The sequence below is a fragment of the Lotus japonicus genome, chromosome 1 (genome assembly GCF_012489685.1).
Source record: "Lotus japonicus ecotype B-129 chromosome 1, LjGifu_v1.2".
NCBI classification, from domain to species: domain Eukaryota; kingdom Viridiplantae; phylum Streptophyta; class Magnoliopsida; order Fabales; family Fabaceae; genus Lotus; species Lotus japonicus.
Window position 1 is genome coordinate 106,174,414 of NC_080041.1, and position 15,265 is coordinate 106,189,678.

At 35.5% G+C, this 15,265-nt stretch overlaps 2 protein-coding genes across 5 annotated transcripts; both read left to right on the plus strand.

Annotated features, from left to right (window-relative positions):
- Positions 1–839: 839 nt before the first annotated feature.
- LOC130728804 (metal tolerance protein 11) lies at positions 840–4,808 on the plus strand. 2 transcript variants are annotated; one of them, XM_057580372.1, is made up of 6 exons: positions 840–1,137; positions 2,243–2,352; positions 2,443–2,688; positions 3,107–3,187; positions 3,326–3,559; positions 4,295–4,808. In XM_057580372.1, the coding sequence occupies exons 1-6, from the start codon at positions 966–968 to the stop codon at positions 4,640–4,642; spliced, it is 1,191 nt and encodes a 396-aa protein (XP_057436355.1). In that variant the 5' UTR covers positions 840–965; the 3' UTR covers positions 4,643–4,808. The 2 variants fall into 2 exon arrangements, with proteins under 2 accessions (XP_057436355.1, XP_057436356.1); XM_057580373.1 differs by lacking the exon at positions 840–1,137 and adding an exon at positions 1,488–1,621.
- Positions 4,809–6,035: 1,227 nt separating this feature from the next.
- LOC130728805 (sulfate transporter 4.1, chloroplastic-like) lies at positions 6,036–14,537 on the plus strand. 3 transcript variants are annotated; one of them, XM_057580374.1, is made up of 17 exons: positions 6,037–6,448; positions 6,611–6,659; positions 7,323–7,524; positions 8,018–8,186; positions 9,027–9,092; positions 9,174–9,281; positions 9,566–9,673; positions 9,770–9,835; positions 10,456–10,516; positions 10,683–10,810; positions 11,403–11,444; positions 11,914–12,030; positions 12,359–12,410; positions 13,203–13,341; positions 13,417–13,505; positions 13,815–13,891; positions 14,000–14,537. In XM_057580374.1, exons 1-17 carry the CDS (start codon positions 6,155–6,157, stop codon positions 14,270–14,272), a joined length of 2,040 nt encoding a protein of 679 aa, XP_057436357.1. In that variant the 5' UTR covers positions 6,037–6,154; the 3' UTR covers positions 14,273–14,537. The 3 variants fall into 3 exon arrangements, with proteins under 3 accessions (XP_057436358.1, XP_057436357.1, XP_057436359.1); XM_057580376.1 differs by having other exon boundaries at positions 6,360–6,448; positions 7,319–7,524; XM_057580375.1 differs by lacking the exons at positions 10,456–10,516; positions 10,683–10,810 and having other exon boundaries at positions 6,036–6,448.
- Positions 14,538–15,265: the final 728 nt, after the last annotated feature.

The following is a 15,265-nucleotide window of genomic DNA, read 5'->3' on the forward strand; positions in this document are numbered from 1 at the left end:
TTGACCGAGACTTGTTGCTACAAAGTGTATCTTGCCAGCTAGTAGGTAGTTCCAATCCTTTTGAGAGAGAAATATGAAACTTGATTTTGACAATGTTGTACTTGTTTCCTCAGTCAATGTGCTTTGTAGCATGCCACGTGATTTTTTGCACTTGACATTTTGTTTAAGAATGTCAGAGATATTTTAATTTGAAGATGACGCTCATTCTCTGAACATTGCTTCCATTGGTCAGCTATGAGATAGATGATGAAAGTCTTCAATAAATGTAGTGTTCTCTTGTGCAGACAGTCTAGCAGATTTGATTATTCTTTGCTTGTGCAGCTGCCTTGTAGCTTTGACAGGCAGTGGAAAATGTGAGTCATAAGTGTTATTTCCTGAAATATAATTCACATGCAATTTTTAACATTTACATTTATATGATAAACAAAGTCATTGCATTTAGTTCGACTCTTATATTTATGTTAAGTTCAAACACTAGATACATCGTTTATGATATTTTGGACTCCGTGGACGTGGAGGTGAGCACACAATACCACTCCCAACCCCACACACCTAACTAAATCCCAGCAGATTCATGTGGCTACTATACAACCAGCCACATCAAAACCCTCCTTTTCAGTCACAGAATCATGCAAAATCTCACTCATTCCAACCTCACGCGCCCTCCACCACGCAACCAACAAATCCACACCACGTATCACCCTCCAACCAATCAAGCACCACCGTCCTCGCCACGCACCCCAAAATCTCACTTTACTTTCCTAATTCCAATTCCATCCACCACCTTGGATCCCCACTTTCCCGGTTCAAAAAAAGAAAAAAGAAAATAAAAAAAGAAAATCTGCTGCGATAATTATTATAGCAAGATCACCACCACAACAACCACTATCACCACTATCACACGCTCTGTTCTGCCGCAAACGAAAACGACGCCGTTTTGAGCAGAATTCTCCGGCGACCGGAAAATGGTGGAGCCGGTGGAGCTTGGTAGCGAGGAGCAACGCTCACTGCTGTCAGATGCCAACAGCGGTGATCTGTCGTGGCGGTTGAACTTCGAAGCGTTTCAGTTGTCTTCCGAGCACGCCGAGAAGAAAGTGAAACCCCGTCGCGGCCTTCACGATTGCTATGGTGTTCTAGGTAGATAACTCACGAATCACAATAATCACATTTTCATAATTTCATTTAATTTTTTAAATAATTTTTAGCTCAAAAAAAATAATCTATTCTGATTTTTTTAACAAATCTGTAATTTGACATTGATAGTTCATAGTTCATGTGATGTTGGATTTTTTTACACGTAAACCGATTCCTTATTTTTTGCACTATTGTTGTTGTTGTTTTTTTGGAATCTGCTTTTGTTTTTGTAGTTGAGAATCTTCTTAGTAGGTTTATTTTTATTTTTATTTTAAATCTTACTTCGAATGTGATTCTGTACTGTTTTGCTTTGGATCAGTGGTTGAGGTTGTTTGTGAGCTATGTGCTGCTAGGAATTTTCTGTTTTGTTGTGTTGAGTTCTGTTTTCTTCTTCTTTATGTAAACCCCTTTGTTGTGTTTCCCTTTGTGATAAGTTCAAGTAGTGTTTCTGTTTTCTGAAGGATGATAGTAATGGGTTTGGTTCACTGTGAGTATGCCATGTTTCTTTTCTTCTTTTTCTGCCTGGTTTAGTGATATATATTGGAATTTGAAGTAGGGTAGGTGTGATTTTTTCTTTGTCTTCGTTTCCTTGTGAAGATTTGGCTGTTTTGGTTGCTTCAATATTAATTCACAATAATCTAGTAATATGTATGTTGCTGCTGATGTGGGTTTATGAGGTATACTAATATGGATACCGTTTTTGGGGTTTTGCTTTTGCATGATTTTGGGTTTTGTTTGTTTGGTTCCCCCGGCCTTGCCGAAATCTCTGCTTTCAAATTTGGCTCATCAGTCTGCCTGTTTTTTCCAGTTTTTGGAGCATTTTGTGAATTTTTATGGTCCATGTAATGAAGTTTGTTTGTTCTAGAACTGTGAACAGCTGGTTTAATTGGTATGCAAAAACCATGGAAGCTCAAAGCATAACCGTGAATAAATTTTGTTTTCTTCATCCACAATTGTCTGTCTAAATTTATTTTTCAAGTAGGTTAGCTATGTTTCTTACATGTATTGTTTGAGTGATGGTGTCTTTGCTACTAAATTGGAAAGGGGATTTTATGGATGATGTCTTAATTTTCCTTTAGTTTTATTTTTCTGCTCTTTATTTCTTCAGGTGAAGAAGATAATATTGCTGAATACTATCAGCAGCAGGTTGAAGTGCTTGAGGGCTTTAATGAAATGGATGCCTTAGCCGAGCGTGGATTTATTCCTGGAATGTCAAAGGTTTCTATTTCATTTTCTCCTTTATACTCTGTATATTTAAGACTGATACATAGTCGAATCCCTTGGCTTAATATCCACCATTTTGTGCAGGAGGAGCGAGACAAGTTAGCTCGAAGTGAGACGTTTGCCATCAGAATTTCAAACATAGCAAATATGGTTCTTTTTGTTGCCAAAGTTTACGCATCATTAAGAAGTGGTTCCCTAGCCATCATTGCATCCACTTTAGACTCTCTTCTTGACCTCCTCTCTGGATTCATCCTCTGGTTCACTGCGTTTTCTATGCAAACACCAAACCCATATCAGTACCCTATAGGAAAGAAACGGATGCAACCATTGGTAAGTCGTTCTGATTAATATTCAGAATAGAAGTTTGTAAATCGTCTTGTGATCTTGCCAGTAACATGAAGAAATGATGCTTCTTCGTTGCCTAATGTCGCTCACTCTCAGGATCTACTTTCTAATCAAATTAAACTTGAAGAATAAAACTTAGTCTACAGTTTGGTTGTGTGCACATATGTTCCATAGATAGAGTGAAAGTTCATTATTAGAAGAGATGATACTTCTTTGTTTCCCAATCAAAAGAACTCTTAGGATTTAAACTGTAATATCAAGAAAGAAAAAACTACTTAGCTTGCAGTTGGGTTGTGTTATGCTCCATAGATAAAGTACAAAGTGAAACTTCATTTTAAATTAGTTAATGTTCTGATGAATAATTACAAAAGCATCTTGATATGAAATTTAAAACTGCATGCAGGGAATTCTTGTTTTTGCCTCTGTCATGGCGACACTGGGACTGCAAATAATTTTGGAGTCTATCCGGACATTATTATCCTCTGTAAGTTTATTTTGCTACATTTCTAGAGGTGAAGTGGACATCAAACAAATAGAAGATAAAACTATGATGCTTCATTTAGTTTGGTGGATCTCATTAAAATCTAGTTAGCTCTAATGGATCTCGCAATGTCATTTCTAGGACACTGCCTTCAGCTTGACCAGGGAACAAGAGCACTGGGTTGTGGGTATTATGCTTTCAGTGACTTTGGTGAAGTTCCTGCTGATGATTTATTGCCGCTCTTTTACAAATGAGATAGTCAAAGCCTATGCTCAGGATCACTTCTTTGATGTGATCACTAATGTTATTGGCCTCATTGCTGCACTTTTGGCTAACTATTTTGATGATTGGATGGATCCTGTTGGTGCTATCATTGTAAGTGAATACTTTCCCCAAGGTTTTCAGTTGCTATTTATAGCCTTAGGAAAGGATTTATTTGCCTGCTATCAAATTGTCCATGAATTAACAGACATGTCTAATTCATTTCGAGGGATAGAAGCCGAAGGTAATGAACCAAAGTATACACATTGTATTTCAAGTAATCTCCTCCATCAAGCGCTTAATAAGTTAAAAAATTTGAGATCTCAGATTCCTTAAGATGTAATTCTCATTTCATGACATCAATGTTAGGTGATTATAAATATCTATTTAGCTCATCATAATTTCTGCAAACTTCTTCATGAAATTTGTGCATCTTATGATGGTTTGATACATCTCTTTTTATGCCAGATTCTTGACTAAGATATAGGGACCAAGCACTATATTTGGCTGAAAACAATTTCTTATTAATATTTGTTTTTCATATGTAGCAAATGTTTAGGAGAGTTTTATGCAAATTATTTATGACCAATCTAAAAGCTGTTTTGAGCTTATTTTCATAACCTCCTCAAATTAGTTTTTGAATAAATGCTTATACCTATCTATAACCTATTTTGAGTTTATTTCAATAAGCTTATCAAATTAGCTTATGAATAAGCGCTTATCAGCCTTACATGATAATCGTGTATTGTCGCGTTTAATTAAGTTGTTTACCCGATCACACCCTTTTGTCATCCTCTTATGGCTGGTCTCATGTACTTGTTTTACTTACATGTAATTCTTCTACCGCAGCTGGCTTTGTATACCATTCGCACATGGTCATTGACAGTGTTGGAGAATGTGAATTCCTTGGTTGGAAAATCAGCTGCACCAGAGTATCTTCAGAAACTTACATACCTCTGCTGGAACCACCACAAGGCTGTGAGGCACATTGACACCGTTAGGGCTTACTCATTTGGCTCTCACTACTTTGTTGAGGTTGATATCGTCCTGCCATCAGATATGCCCTTGCAAGAGGCTCATGATATTGGGGAATCTCTACAAGAGAAGCTTGAGCTTTTGCCTGAGATCGAGCGTGCTTTTGTTCATCTTGATTATGAGTTCAGTCACAAACCTGAGCATGCCCAAGCACACAATTAGCAGCAATATGGAAAAGCAATGCTATCTTATTTCATATGCCCTTTCATCTCCCATAGTTGTAAATGTGAACATTTTAGGTAGACTATTAGATTCTGAACTTGGGTGCATAAGACACTGAGAAATTGCTAATATTTTCAATGAGAACTGTGTAGAATTGAATTTGGGATGTTCTGTTATGCACCCTGACACCCTGAGCTCTCAGTCTCAAGTTGTTGGTAGATGGTTTTCACTTGAGAATTAAAGCAAAAACAACTTACTCTTATCTGATTTGTATAAAGTTAAAATTCCTGCACGACATACACAATCAATTACAAACATACGTTTTAAAGAACATGATCATATGTGCGATTTATTGGGCCAAAGAAGAGTTAAACATGATCCATATACTAAGGGAAAAAGAACCATGTGCATCGCGTGCAAAGTTCCAAAACGAGGGTCCCCTAATTTGCACAAAATTGGCTGTTTAGGAAGTAAATAGAGGTAATTAACAAAAATGTTAACGGAAGGATTATATTGCACATTTTAAAAAGCTTAAGGAGCTAAATACACATTTTTAAAGGTTGATGACTAATATGATTAATTAGCATGTGATGTAAACTTTAGAAGGACAATTTACACACTTGATGCTAAATTGCTAATCTAGTGAACATTATTACATATACAACTAAAATATGAAATAGGACAGATGTTTCATGTACGACTGTCTCATGTATTTTCTGTCAAAACATATACTCTCATGTCTTAGATGCTCATAGTTTGTATATCTCCGAAAAGAAGTCCAGATTCAAGTCAACAAAATCAATAATGGTTTTTCAAACCTTTATTATTGTTTGAAAAAAAAGAAAAAAACAAATAAAAAAACTTTATTATTGGTAATGGTAACTTCTACGGCAGCTATAGGTGCTATACCATACATTTAATCGAATATTTTATCTTTATCTCTTATTTATCTCATAGTACTTCTTTTATGTTTTCTTTTTTTGAACTAACTTTTATCTTTTGATTTTCTTATTTATGCAATAAACATAAATGTATCACATAATTTTAGCTGTAACATTTTTCAACTCTTTCATTTCATTTGTCTTGCATAAACACATGGTCTATCTACCAATCTTCTTCTATCCAACTTTATATTACAAATTAGGTGAGGGATTTGTAAGTCTAAAAACATGATGTAGTGAAATATTTTTTTATAAATATATAAGCAAAGAAATAAAATTATTCATTAACTTTTTGGTTGTGGCATGATGAATTTTGAATCAAAGAATAAAAAAATGAGAATTACTTTTCCTCACGATTCTTCTCTCCCATTTTAATTTAATCACCACCATTCATTTATAATTATATATATATTGTTTGTTTGGTATCCAATTTTTATTTATTTATTACATTCAGTGCTTTTCTTCTTCTTCTTCTTCCTCATTCGCTTTAAGATTTTCAAAACGACGTTGCCACCACTAATACTGCGCGCACGCTCACAGCTCTGAACCAAACAATGCGCCGGCGGTGCGCATGGAGATAACGTACGCATCGCCAAGCTTCGCCAACCTCGCCACCATGCCGACCACCGGTTCTCGCACCGTCAGGGTAATCCCCCTTCAGCACCCCACCGCCACCGCGTCGCCATCGTCGTCGCCGAATGCCGTGATCTCCGAGTGGACCTCGAAGCTCCGGCGAATGACGTGGCTCCACTGGATCGAGTTCTTCCTCCCTTGCTCCCGCTGGATTCGCACCTACAAATGGCGTGACTACCTCCAGACCGATGTCATGGCCGGCGTTACCGTCGGCGTCATGCTTGTTCCTCAGGTAACCTAATCTAATCTAATCGAATCCTTCCATCGACGTGCGCTGTGCTCTGTTTGGTTGCTGAGAAAACCGAGAGAAAACGATTTTTGTTTTCTTTTCGTTTTGTAGCTTTTTGAATTGCTTTGGTTTTGAGCTTATCTTGTTGTTTGTTCATTGTTGCAGTCGATGTCATATGCAAAATTAGCTGGGCTTCAACCGATATATGGACTCTGTAAGATTGCTGAATTTTTCTGCTCTTGATGATTTTTCTGGATTATGCATTTAGTTCATTGTAGCTCCTTGTTCAAATCTCTTCAGAGTATAAAATCTGTTTCCTCTTTGGTTCCTGATATATGTTGAATTAGCTTTTGATTTTTCTGATAAAAGCAAGTTTTTGCCATTTAATCCTATAGTTTTTAAAGAAGTTTATTGTGTTTAATTTCTTCTGTGATTAGTGATTAGTTTTATTTTTCATTAATTAAGTGGGAAAAAGGTGTGCTAGATACTGAGTTCTAAACAGGTTTTGGGGGGGGGGGGGGATAAAGAAAAAGATAAGATCATAAGAATGATACCATGCATCAAGGAGGCTGTGACTGTGTGCTGTGACAAACCAATAGTAAGCCTTAGTTGGTTTTTGACAATTTTTTTGATTTCGATCCCGCCGAATAGTTTTTTGTCAAACAACATGCCCAAACTGAAGATATGCCTCTTCTCTGTTTATGCTGTGTTGATTTTGGTGAAATTCTAGCCTTTTGCTGTCAACAGTTGCCTGACAGTTTCAAATCATTTTTCCTGCATTTCTTGTTGTTTCTCTGTGTAATTAAGACATAATCTTTCTACATTCTGTAGTTTTAAGTAATGTCTGGTTAATAATGTTATTCTCTTTGCAAGGAAGACTCTGCTTTTGTGCCCATATTTGTGTATGCCGTATTTGGGTCTTCTCGCCAGCTTGCAGTTGGCCCCGTGGCATTGGTTTCTCTCTTGGTCTCCAATGTGCTAAGTAGCGTAGCTGATTCATCCAGTGAATTATACACAGAGTTGGCATTATTATTGTCTCTTATGGTTGGGATACTGGAGTGCACAATGGGACTCTTGAGGTATTTTTGCCATTCCTTATCATCATCATTATAGCTATAGCATTTTAACTTAGCTATGAAACCATGGATGGAGTTTTCCGTCCTTGTGCTTTTTCTTTTAGGCATTTGATACGCTAACTAAATATATACATGTACTTTCTCCTCAGTGTGCATTTTAACTAACTATAGCATTTTAACTTGGCTATGAAACCATGCATGGAGTTTTCCGTCCTCGTGCTTTCTCTTTTAAGCATTTGATACGCTAATACGTGTACTTTCTCCTCAATGTGCATGTATCTAAACATGTACAAGTGATTAAATAATCTCTTGATGCGCCAATAAATGTGGTTGTAGCAGTGTCATGATAATTTTCATGGCTTAAACTGCAAGACGACTACTTTATACTGAGAGGAGGGATTGGACTTCTGTAGCCTCACCACTCAGCATCACGACTGACTCTTTTTACGACCCAGGTTATAAGGATAACCTATGCGTACCTGTCTGGTTTTTTCAGGCTCGGATGGCTGCTTCGTTTCATTAGCCATTCGGTAATTTCTGGTTTTACAACTGCGTCAGCTATTGTGATTGGTTTATCTCAAGCAAAATACTTCTTGGGGTATGATATAGTGGGAAGTAGCAAGATCATACCACTGATTAAAAGTATAATAGATGGAGCAGATAAGGTATGCACATTTACATTTGAATTATTCCATGGAATTTCTTTTGCTAGGTGTTATGATTATGTAGCAAATTTTCTGGCTAAACTTAAGTTGCAGTTCATTTCAGCCACTATAATAGAAAATTACTCCTTTTGCAATCTCTTTAATATTAACCTTTTATATATATAATTATAGATGCTTTTGATAGCTAAATGGTGTGGAAACCAAAGAAATTAGGATATAATTTAATGATTTGTAGGGTGAATTATATATGATTATATGGAAATGGATAGATTGTATCTTAAGATTATATTTTTCATTAAATCATGGGAAGAACAATTTTCCATACTAAACATGGGGCTTTAGGGGCTACTTAGTGACTGCTTAGGTGTGACCAGTGGTGCCTGCCAAATTGGAATTTTTGGGCCAATTTACACAAGGACACGGGGTTTTAATTCTTTCAATGTAAATTAGGTCTGGGAAGGTCAGAGAATCAAATAAAAGAGAATTTTGTGAAGAAGAAAAATAACACATTTAGCGTTCCTTCATCAGAAAACGGGTTTACATGCAATGTAACGCGATTTTGTCTCATAGGATTGTAAACTCGTAGGATTTTACAATTTAAAACTAGAATTTAACAACCATCATATAATAATTAAAGTTCCCTGTAATAAGTACCAATAAATATATTGATTTGAATCCAGATTCCCATTTTGAACTTCAGCCTGCAGCAGACTTTTGTTATCAACATTTCTAAATCACCGCATTTGTTGATTTATCTAATTCTTTCCGGTATTTGCTAAGTTGTTATGGTGTATTCACTCATCAAGCCCCTTTCTTTAACAGAGGTTTTCCGTTTTGTAGTTCTCATGGCCCCCTTTTCTGATGGGATCAGTTATGCTTGCAATACTACTTGTCATGAAACACCTGGTATGGACCTATCTCTGATGTTTGGTATAATGCTTATCTTACGTATCAACATCCTACTCAATGAATTGATGTTACATCCAGGGAAAATCGAGGAAGTACTTGCGATTCTTGAGAGCTATGGGTCCTCTTACAGCAGTTGTTCTGGGAACACTTTTTGCAAAAATATTTCATCCATCATCAATTTCTTTGGTGAGAATCAAATAAATAGTTGAGCCTTTGGCTTTTATGGAATTTTCAACTTAATAGTAATACAAATATGGGTGAAAGTACAATGATATTGATTGAGGAATGGTTACTTTGCTTGCTGATACACTAACTAGATTTAGAAATTGCATGTTCTTTTTTTATTGTCATATTTGAATGTTCTTTCATAAATGGGAACTTTGTCTGATTCAGGTAAGTCATAAACATGCTGATGAATCTGAATAGAAGTTAAGGTAACAAACTGACAAATATTCGTGGTTTCTAATTAGGTCGGAGATATACCTCAGGGTCTACCAAGCTTTAACGTTCCTAAAGCTTTTGAGTATGCAGAGTCCTTAATTCCAACTGCTTTTCTTATAACAGGCGTGGCAATACTGGTAAGGTCTCTTTTTTCTTCTAATTGGTTTTGCTGAGTTCAATCAAAATAGTAGCTTGGAAACCTTGTTTTCAATTACCAAATTTTCAAACTGCAGGAATCTGTAGGAATTGCAAAGGCATTAGCAGCAAAGAATGGTTATGAGTTGGATTCAAACCAAGAGGTATATATTTTTCCAAAATATATTTACAACTTCTTGTTGGTTGCTGTTGAGTATAAGTATCTCTAATCAAGTTATACACCCTGAAAACCTGAGTAGTATTGTTCCAACCTATTATTGGACATGTGTGGGACCCCTCCCCCTTCCAAAAAAAAAACATGATTGTGCAAGAATCAAGTTTGGAGCTGGTTCAATATTTTTAAGAAGTGGCTATAGGTTTTGGTTGTAGTTACCAGAAAAAAGAAAGTCAGGTTTCTGTTCTGTTCAGTAGTGTTAGAATATAATATAAAACCATTAAAGTGGCCCTTACCCAACAGCTTAAGCTTTTGGGATAAGTGGTTGTTTGACATGGTATCAGAGCCTCTGTGACCGAGAGGTTTAGAGTTCGATCCTTGCTCCCCTCACTTTCTAATTAAAAGTGGAATTTAATTAAGCACATGGTAGGCGGACCTGTGCATTTATCCACACTTCAAGCCCAAAGGGCTCTTGCGTGAGGGGGCGTGTTAGAATATAATATAAAACCATTAAAGTGGCCCTTACCCAACAGCTTAAGCTTTTGGGATAAGTGGTTGTTTGACAAGTAGAAATACTTTGTAACTATCCTTCCTGATATTTTTGCACAGTTGTTTGGTCTTGGCGTTTCCAATGTTCTTGGTTCATTCTTTTCAGCATACCCCACAACAGGTCAGACTTCTCTTTGACTCTGAAATCTCCATTAATGTGTCAATATTTTGTCGTTGGCTACTTGGACTTTGGTATCAATGCATCAATTGATTACATTATGATTTTATTTGAGATGAAAAAATATCTTAAAAGAATTTTGTTCTTCTTTTGTTAATGAGTAATGCAGGATCCTTTTCAAGATCAGCTGTTAATCATGAAAGTGGTGCAAAATCTGGAGTGTCTGGGATAGTTTCAGGAATTATAATAACCTGTGCACTCTTGTTTCTAACGCCATTATTTGAGTACATACCTCAGGTTTTTTTTCAAGTCTTTAGAGGCCATAGGTCATGTTAGGAAACTTTTTTCTTGGTGTTATCTGTGTTGGAATAAAGTAGTTCAAATTGAAGTTCCACTTCCACCTGTTACATTTTGCAGATAACATCTGCTGGAATTCATCGATAACAGCTAGAGTGATATTTGAATAAATGCTCAAATTGATCCTTGATAGACTTATGGGATATCAAATTGGTCCACCAAAGATTTTGGACATCAATTTGATCCTTCATAATGTGAAATAATCATCAGTTTAAGGACCAAATTTATATCCAAATATACATTGGAGGACTAAATTGATGTCTATTTTAAACACTGAATAATCAAATTGATGTAAAATTCTTCAGAGGACCAACTTAATGTCCCGTGTATCTTTGGAGGACTAACTTGATTATTTAATGATATTCAATTGGATGTGGCATTAAGACTTGAGAAATTATGTCTTCCACATTTCCTTTTTTATTTTTAAAATTTTTAATTGTGCTTACTTTATTTCTACTCTTAACTCAAATTTATGAGATGCCTTTTCTTTTCTTTAATGCTGATTATGAATTTCATGGTTGCAATAATCCAGTGTGCTCTTGCTGCCATTGTGATCTCTGCTGTGATAGGTCTGGTAAGAATTTCCTTTTATGCTGAAAGGTTCATTATTGGTGGTTAGAAGTACTATTTATTTTTTTCAATACAGGGGAAAAAAGGTGAATAAGTAACATTATCATTTTTTCAATAAGCCATTTCCTTGTTTAGACTGTTGGGTATTCTTTGACATGGATAATACAAGTTAATTTAGTTTGGCTTCATTGTGAAACCTAATCCACTACACAGATGCATTTAGTTTTTAGTGCTAATCCATACTATTCTAATTGGGTACAACCATGTGTTTTCTTAATAATTATTCAGTTTGCGTAGAATATCTCAAGGTCTAACCCAACTTATTGCATTATTTATTAATTCAAGCAATTATGTATTGTAGAAAATTTTAGTTTGGCTACTACATCTTGTTTTTATAAACTAAGAAAAGTTATGCTGGTAATCAATTTTTCACATCCTAGCATTTACTTTTTTTTGTTGCTTGATTTTTTCAGGTAGATTATGATGAGGCCATTTTTTTGTGGCGTGTAGATAAGAAAGATTTTCTTCTTTGGACCATTACTAGCACTACAACGTTATTCCTTGGTATTGAGATTGGTGTACTTGTTGGGGTGAGTAGAAGGTGAACTGTATTGTGTTCATAAGTAATGGATGCATGATACTTGCAGAAATTTCCATTTCCCCTTTATCCCCTTAGCTAGGCTGAAGTCTTATCTGTTAATGAATATTCATTGTGGAATCATGTTTGCTGCCTCCAACTTTAGTCCTTCACTGTCTTAGTACTAGAGAAGAAGAGATGGTTATGAAATCATTTCTCAGGATATTGGTCTCATTCAATATTTAATAATGTAAAATGAAGTACCTGTATTTGACATGCAGAAGTTGCTGCGTTTTCTATAGGCTAATTACTTTTCTGATACAAGGGTTTTGGAATTGTAGGTTGGGGTGTCACTTGCTTTTGTCATTCATGAGTCAGCAAATCCACACATTGGTAAGTCGGTTTTTCTATGGTTAGAAATTATGTATGATGCTAATTCCACCTTTTATATCAATGTATGGAGTTAAATCACATAACATATGCTATCTTCCCCATGTGAATATCACATAATCATATCATTCATGTAAGTGTTGATTTAAAAGTAAACTTATGCAATTGCATTTAATACTCGGAAAGAGAGCTCCACCGCCTATAGTGATACAATCTTGGCTTGAGCTTCATTTGAGGACTGTGGTTTAGACCGGAAAAAAAGTAAAGTCAACCTATTTTACATTCTTATTGATGACTACCTTGAACCTAAACTAGTAAGGAAGAATACATATACAAATTACGGAAAGACCACTGTTCCTATGAACAGCAAACTATAACATTAAGGAACTGGCATTAGGTGTACCCTAAAGAAATAAAAGTAAGAAACCTTCATGATTCAAGGCAAGTGAATATGGAGTATTGAGGTCTAGAAGACTCACTCTACCTACAGGAAACAATGGTAGAATCTTCAGTATCAATATAAGAATACTGCAATCAAAACTTATAACAGATAAAGGAATGGTGACAGTCCAAAACAAAAAAGAGTAACTTGAAAATGTGATAGGATCATTTGCCATAGGCTGAATTTGGTAACGTGATAAATGACATCACCTGTCATGAGTAGTGTATTTCAAAATACAAATTTTGTTGATTGAAATTATGGTAGTATCTGTGTACACACTCAAACAGACAGATAGATAGATAATAGATAAAATACATTGGTGTGCTGATATTGTTGTTTGATGTGCGCTGCAGCTGTTTTGGGTCGTTTGCCTGGGACAACTGTTTATAGAAATATTAAACAATATCCCGAAGCATATACATACAATGGAATCGTAGTTGTTCGTATTGACGCTCCTATTTATTTTGCAAACACAAGTTACATAAAGGACAGGTAACAAAAAAATGAGTTGTGATTAACATTTTTCTAATCAAGATTGAATTTAATTTATTTGTTGTTCTTTATCAGGTTGCGGGAATATGAACTTGATGTTGATAGTTCTACAGGACGTGGACCTGAGGTTGAAAGAATTTATTTTGTGATCATAGAGATGGCGCGTAAGTTCTGCTTACCATGTGTCTAAAGAAGCATATAATGTTGTTCTCGTGTTTGAGCATAATTATGAGCTATAACATATTTCTGAGCATGCTGGGTTTTATTCCTGGAATCTTTCTTTATTATTTTTCTTTTATTCTCATTCTTCAATTTTATGGTTATTTATATTTTCCTAGATGAACAAGATCTGGAAATTTATGTCTTTTCTAAAATGATTTCAAGCCATGTTTAGAAGCAATTGAACTCCACATAGCAATCACTGACAATTCAGCCTCTTATTTGTACTGAAAATATGGTTATGATGAATGCAGCTGTGACCTACATAGATTCTAGCGCAGTTCAGGCTTTGAAAGACTTGTATCAGGAGTACAAATTACGGGATATTCAGGTAGAATAAAAATTTTGGACTTTCAAGTTTCTACTGCTGTTTTAATTCTTGAAATTATCATCTGCAAATGTTCCCACCAATCAACTGGTTTTTCATTACATCTTGCAGATTGCAATATCCAATCCAAACCCAGAAGTTCTGGTTACCTTGTCTAGATCCGGTGTGGTGGAGTTGATAGGCAAAGAATGGTACTTTGTGAGAGTACATGATGCTGTTCAAGTTTGCTTACAGCATGTTCAAAGCTTGAAATCTGGATCTAGCAGTCCACAATCACGTCTCTCTTTCTCTTCAGCTACGGACTTGGAGTCTGGTACTGGCAGGCTTTCACTCTCCAGGGACAGAGATTCCCCATTGGAGCCATTGTTGTCAAAAGATCGTTGAAGAGCGCTGTGTATTGTACAGTAATTGAAAGTGTATTTTAGCCATTCTTTCTGATATTTTTGTAATGAAAAGATGAAATTCAGTGTAATCAAGCTTGTGTTCAAAAATATTGTCTGTAATATTTGATTGGCCTGTATTTGTAAGATGTACTGAATGGAATTTTAAGGAAGAAACCTTCTTCAAGTAGATATTTAGATTGATAATGATTTGCCCTGTACAGATAGCCTTTAGATATTTTATATGTTAATTATCCCTACATGACAAATTTGAGTTGTTATTGTTTAAAGTGTGATAGTACTTTTATATGGTATGCTGAGGTAGTTATGTATTTTATTGACTCGTTTATCCTGAAGTTATATATTAAATTGCATTCTTTTCCCACCTTTTCAATTTATTATAAAATAAAAATGTTACATTCCATAGCATCTTTACTTAATACTCATTTTCAATTTAATTACAGGCATAATTGCGTGTTTGGATGTGCATTGATATTTGACACAATCCAAAGCACGTTATTATAGCTTATGATTCGGTTTTCTAGCTAAATGTGGTTTGTAGACTCTTGATTTTAGGAGTAACTCTTATCATGGAAATGACTCATGGACATACAAATTCCTGCTCTACATTTTTGACACAGCATAAACTAGAGGTTCTAACTGCCCTAAACTTTAGCTGTGGTTAACAACTGCTTACAAATGGTGTGTCGAAAATGTGTACTATACTATCTATGTATGTAGTTTTTTTTTTTTTGGTCTTTGACTGATGTTTTCATTCATTCGGACCGTAATTGTCTCTTCCAACAAATGTTTTTCACAAGAATCGAACTCTTGTTCTCACTCTAATAGACTTAATTTGCTTACCGCCCGACTAAACATCTATTGGTTATCTAGCTTCTGGAGTTGAACTTCCGTAACTGAAAGAATTGACAGCAGTGATTGATGAGCTAATGCAGACAATCCAAGATCCGTTTCATTTAACTTTTTCCTCAAAATG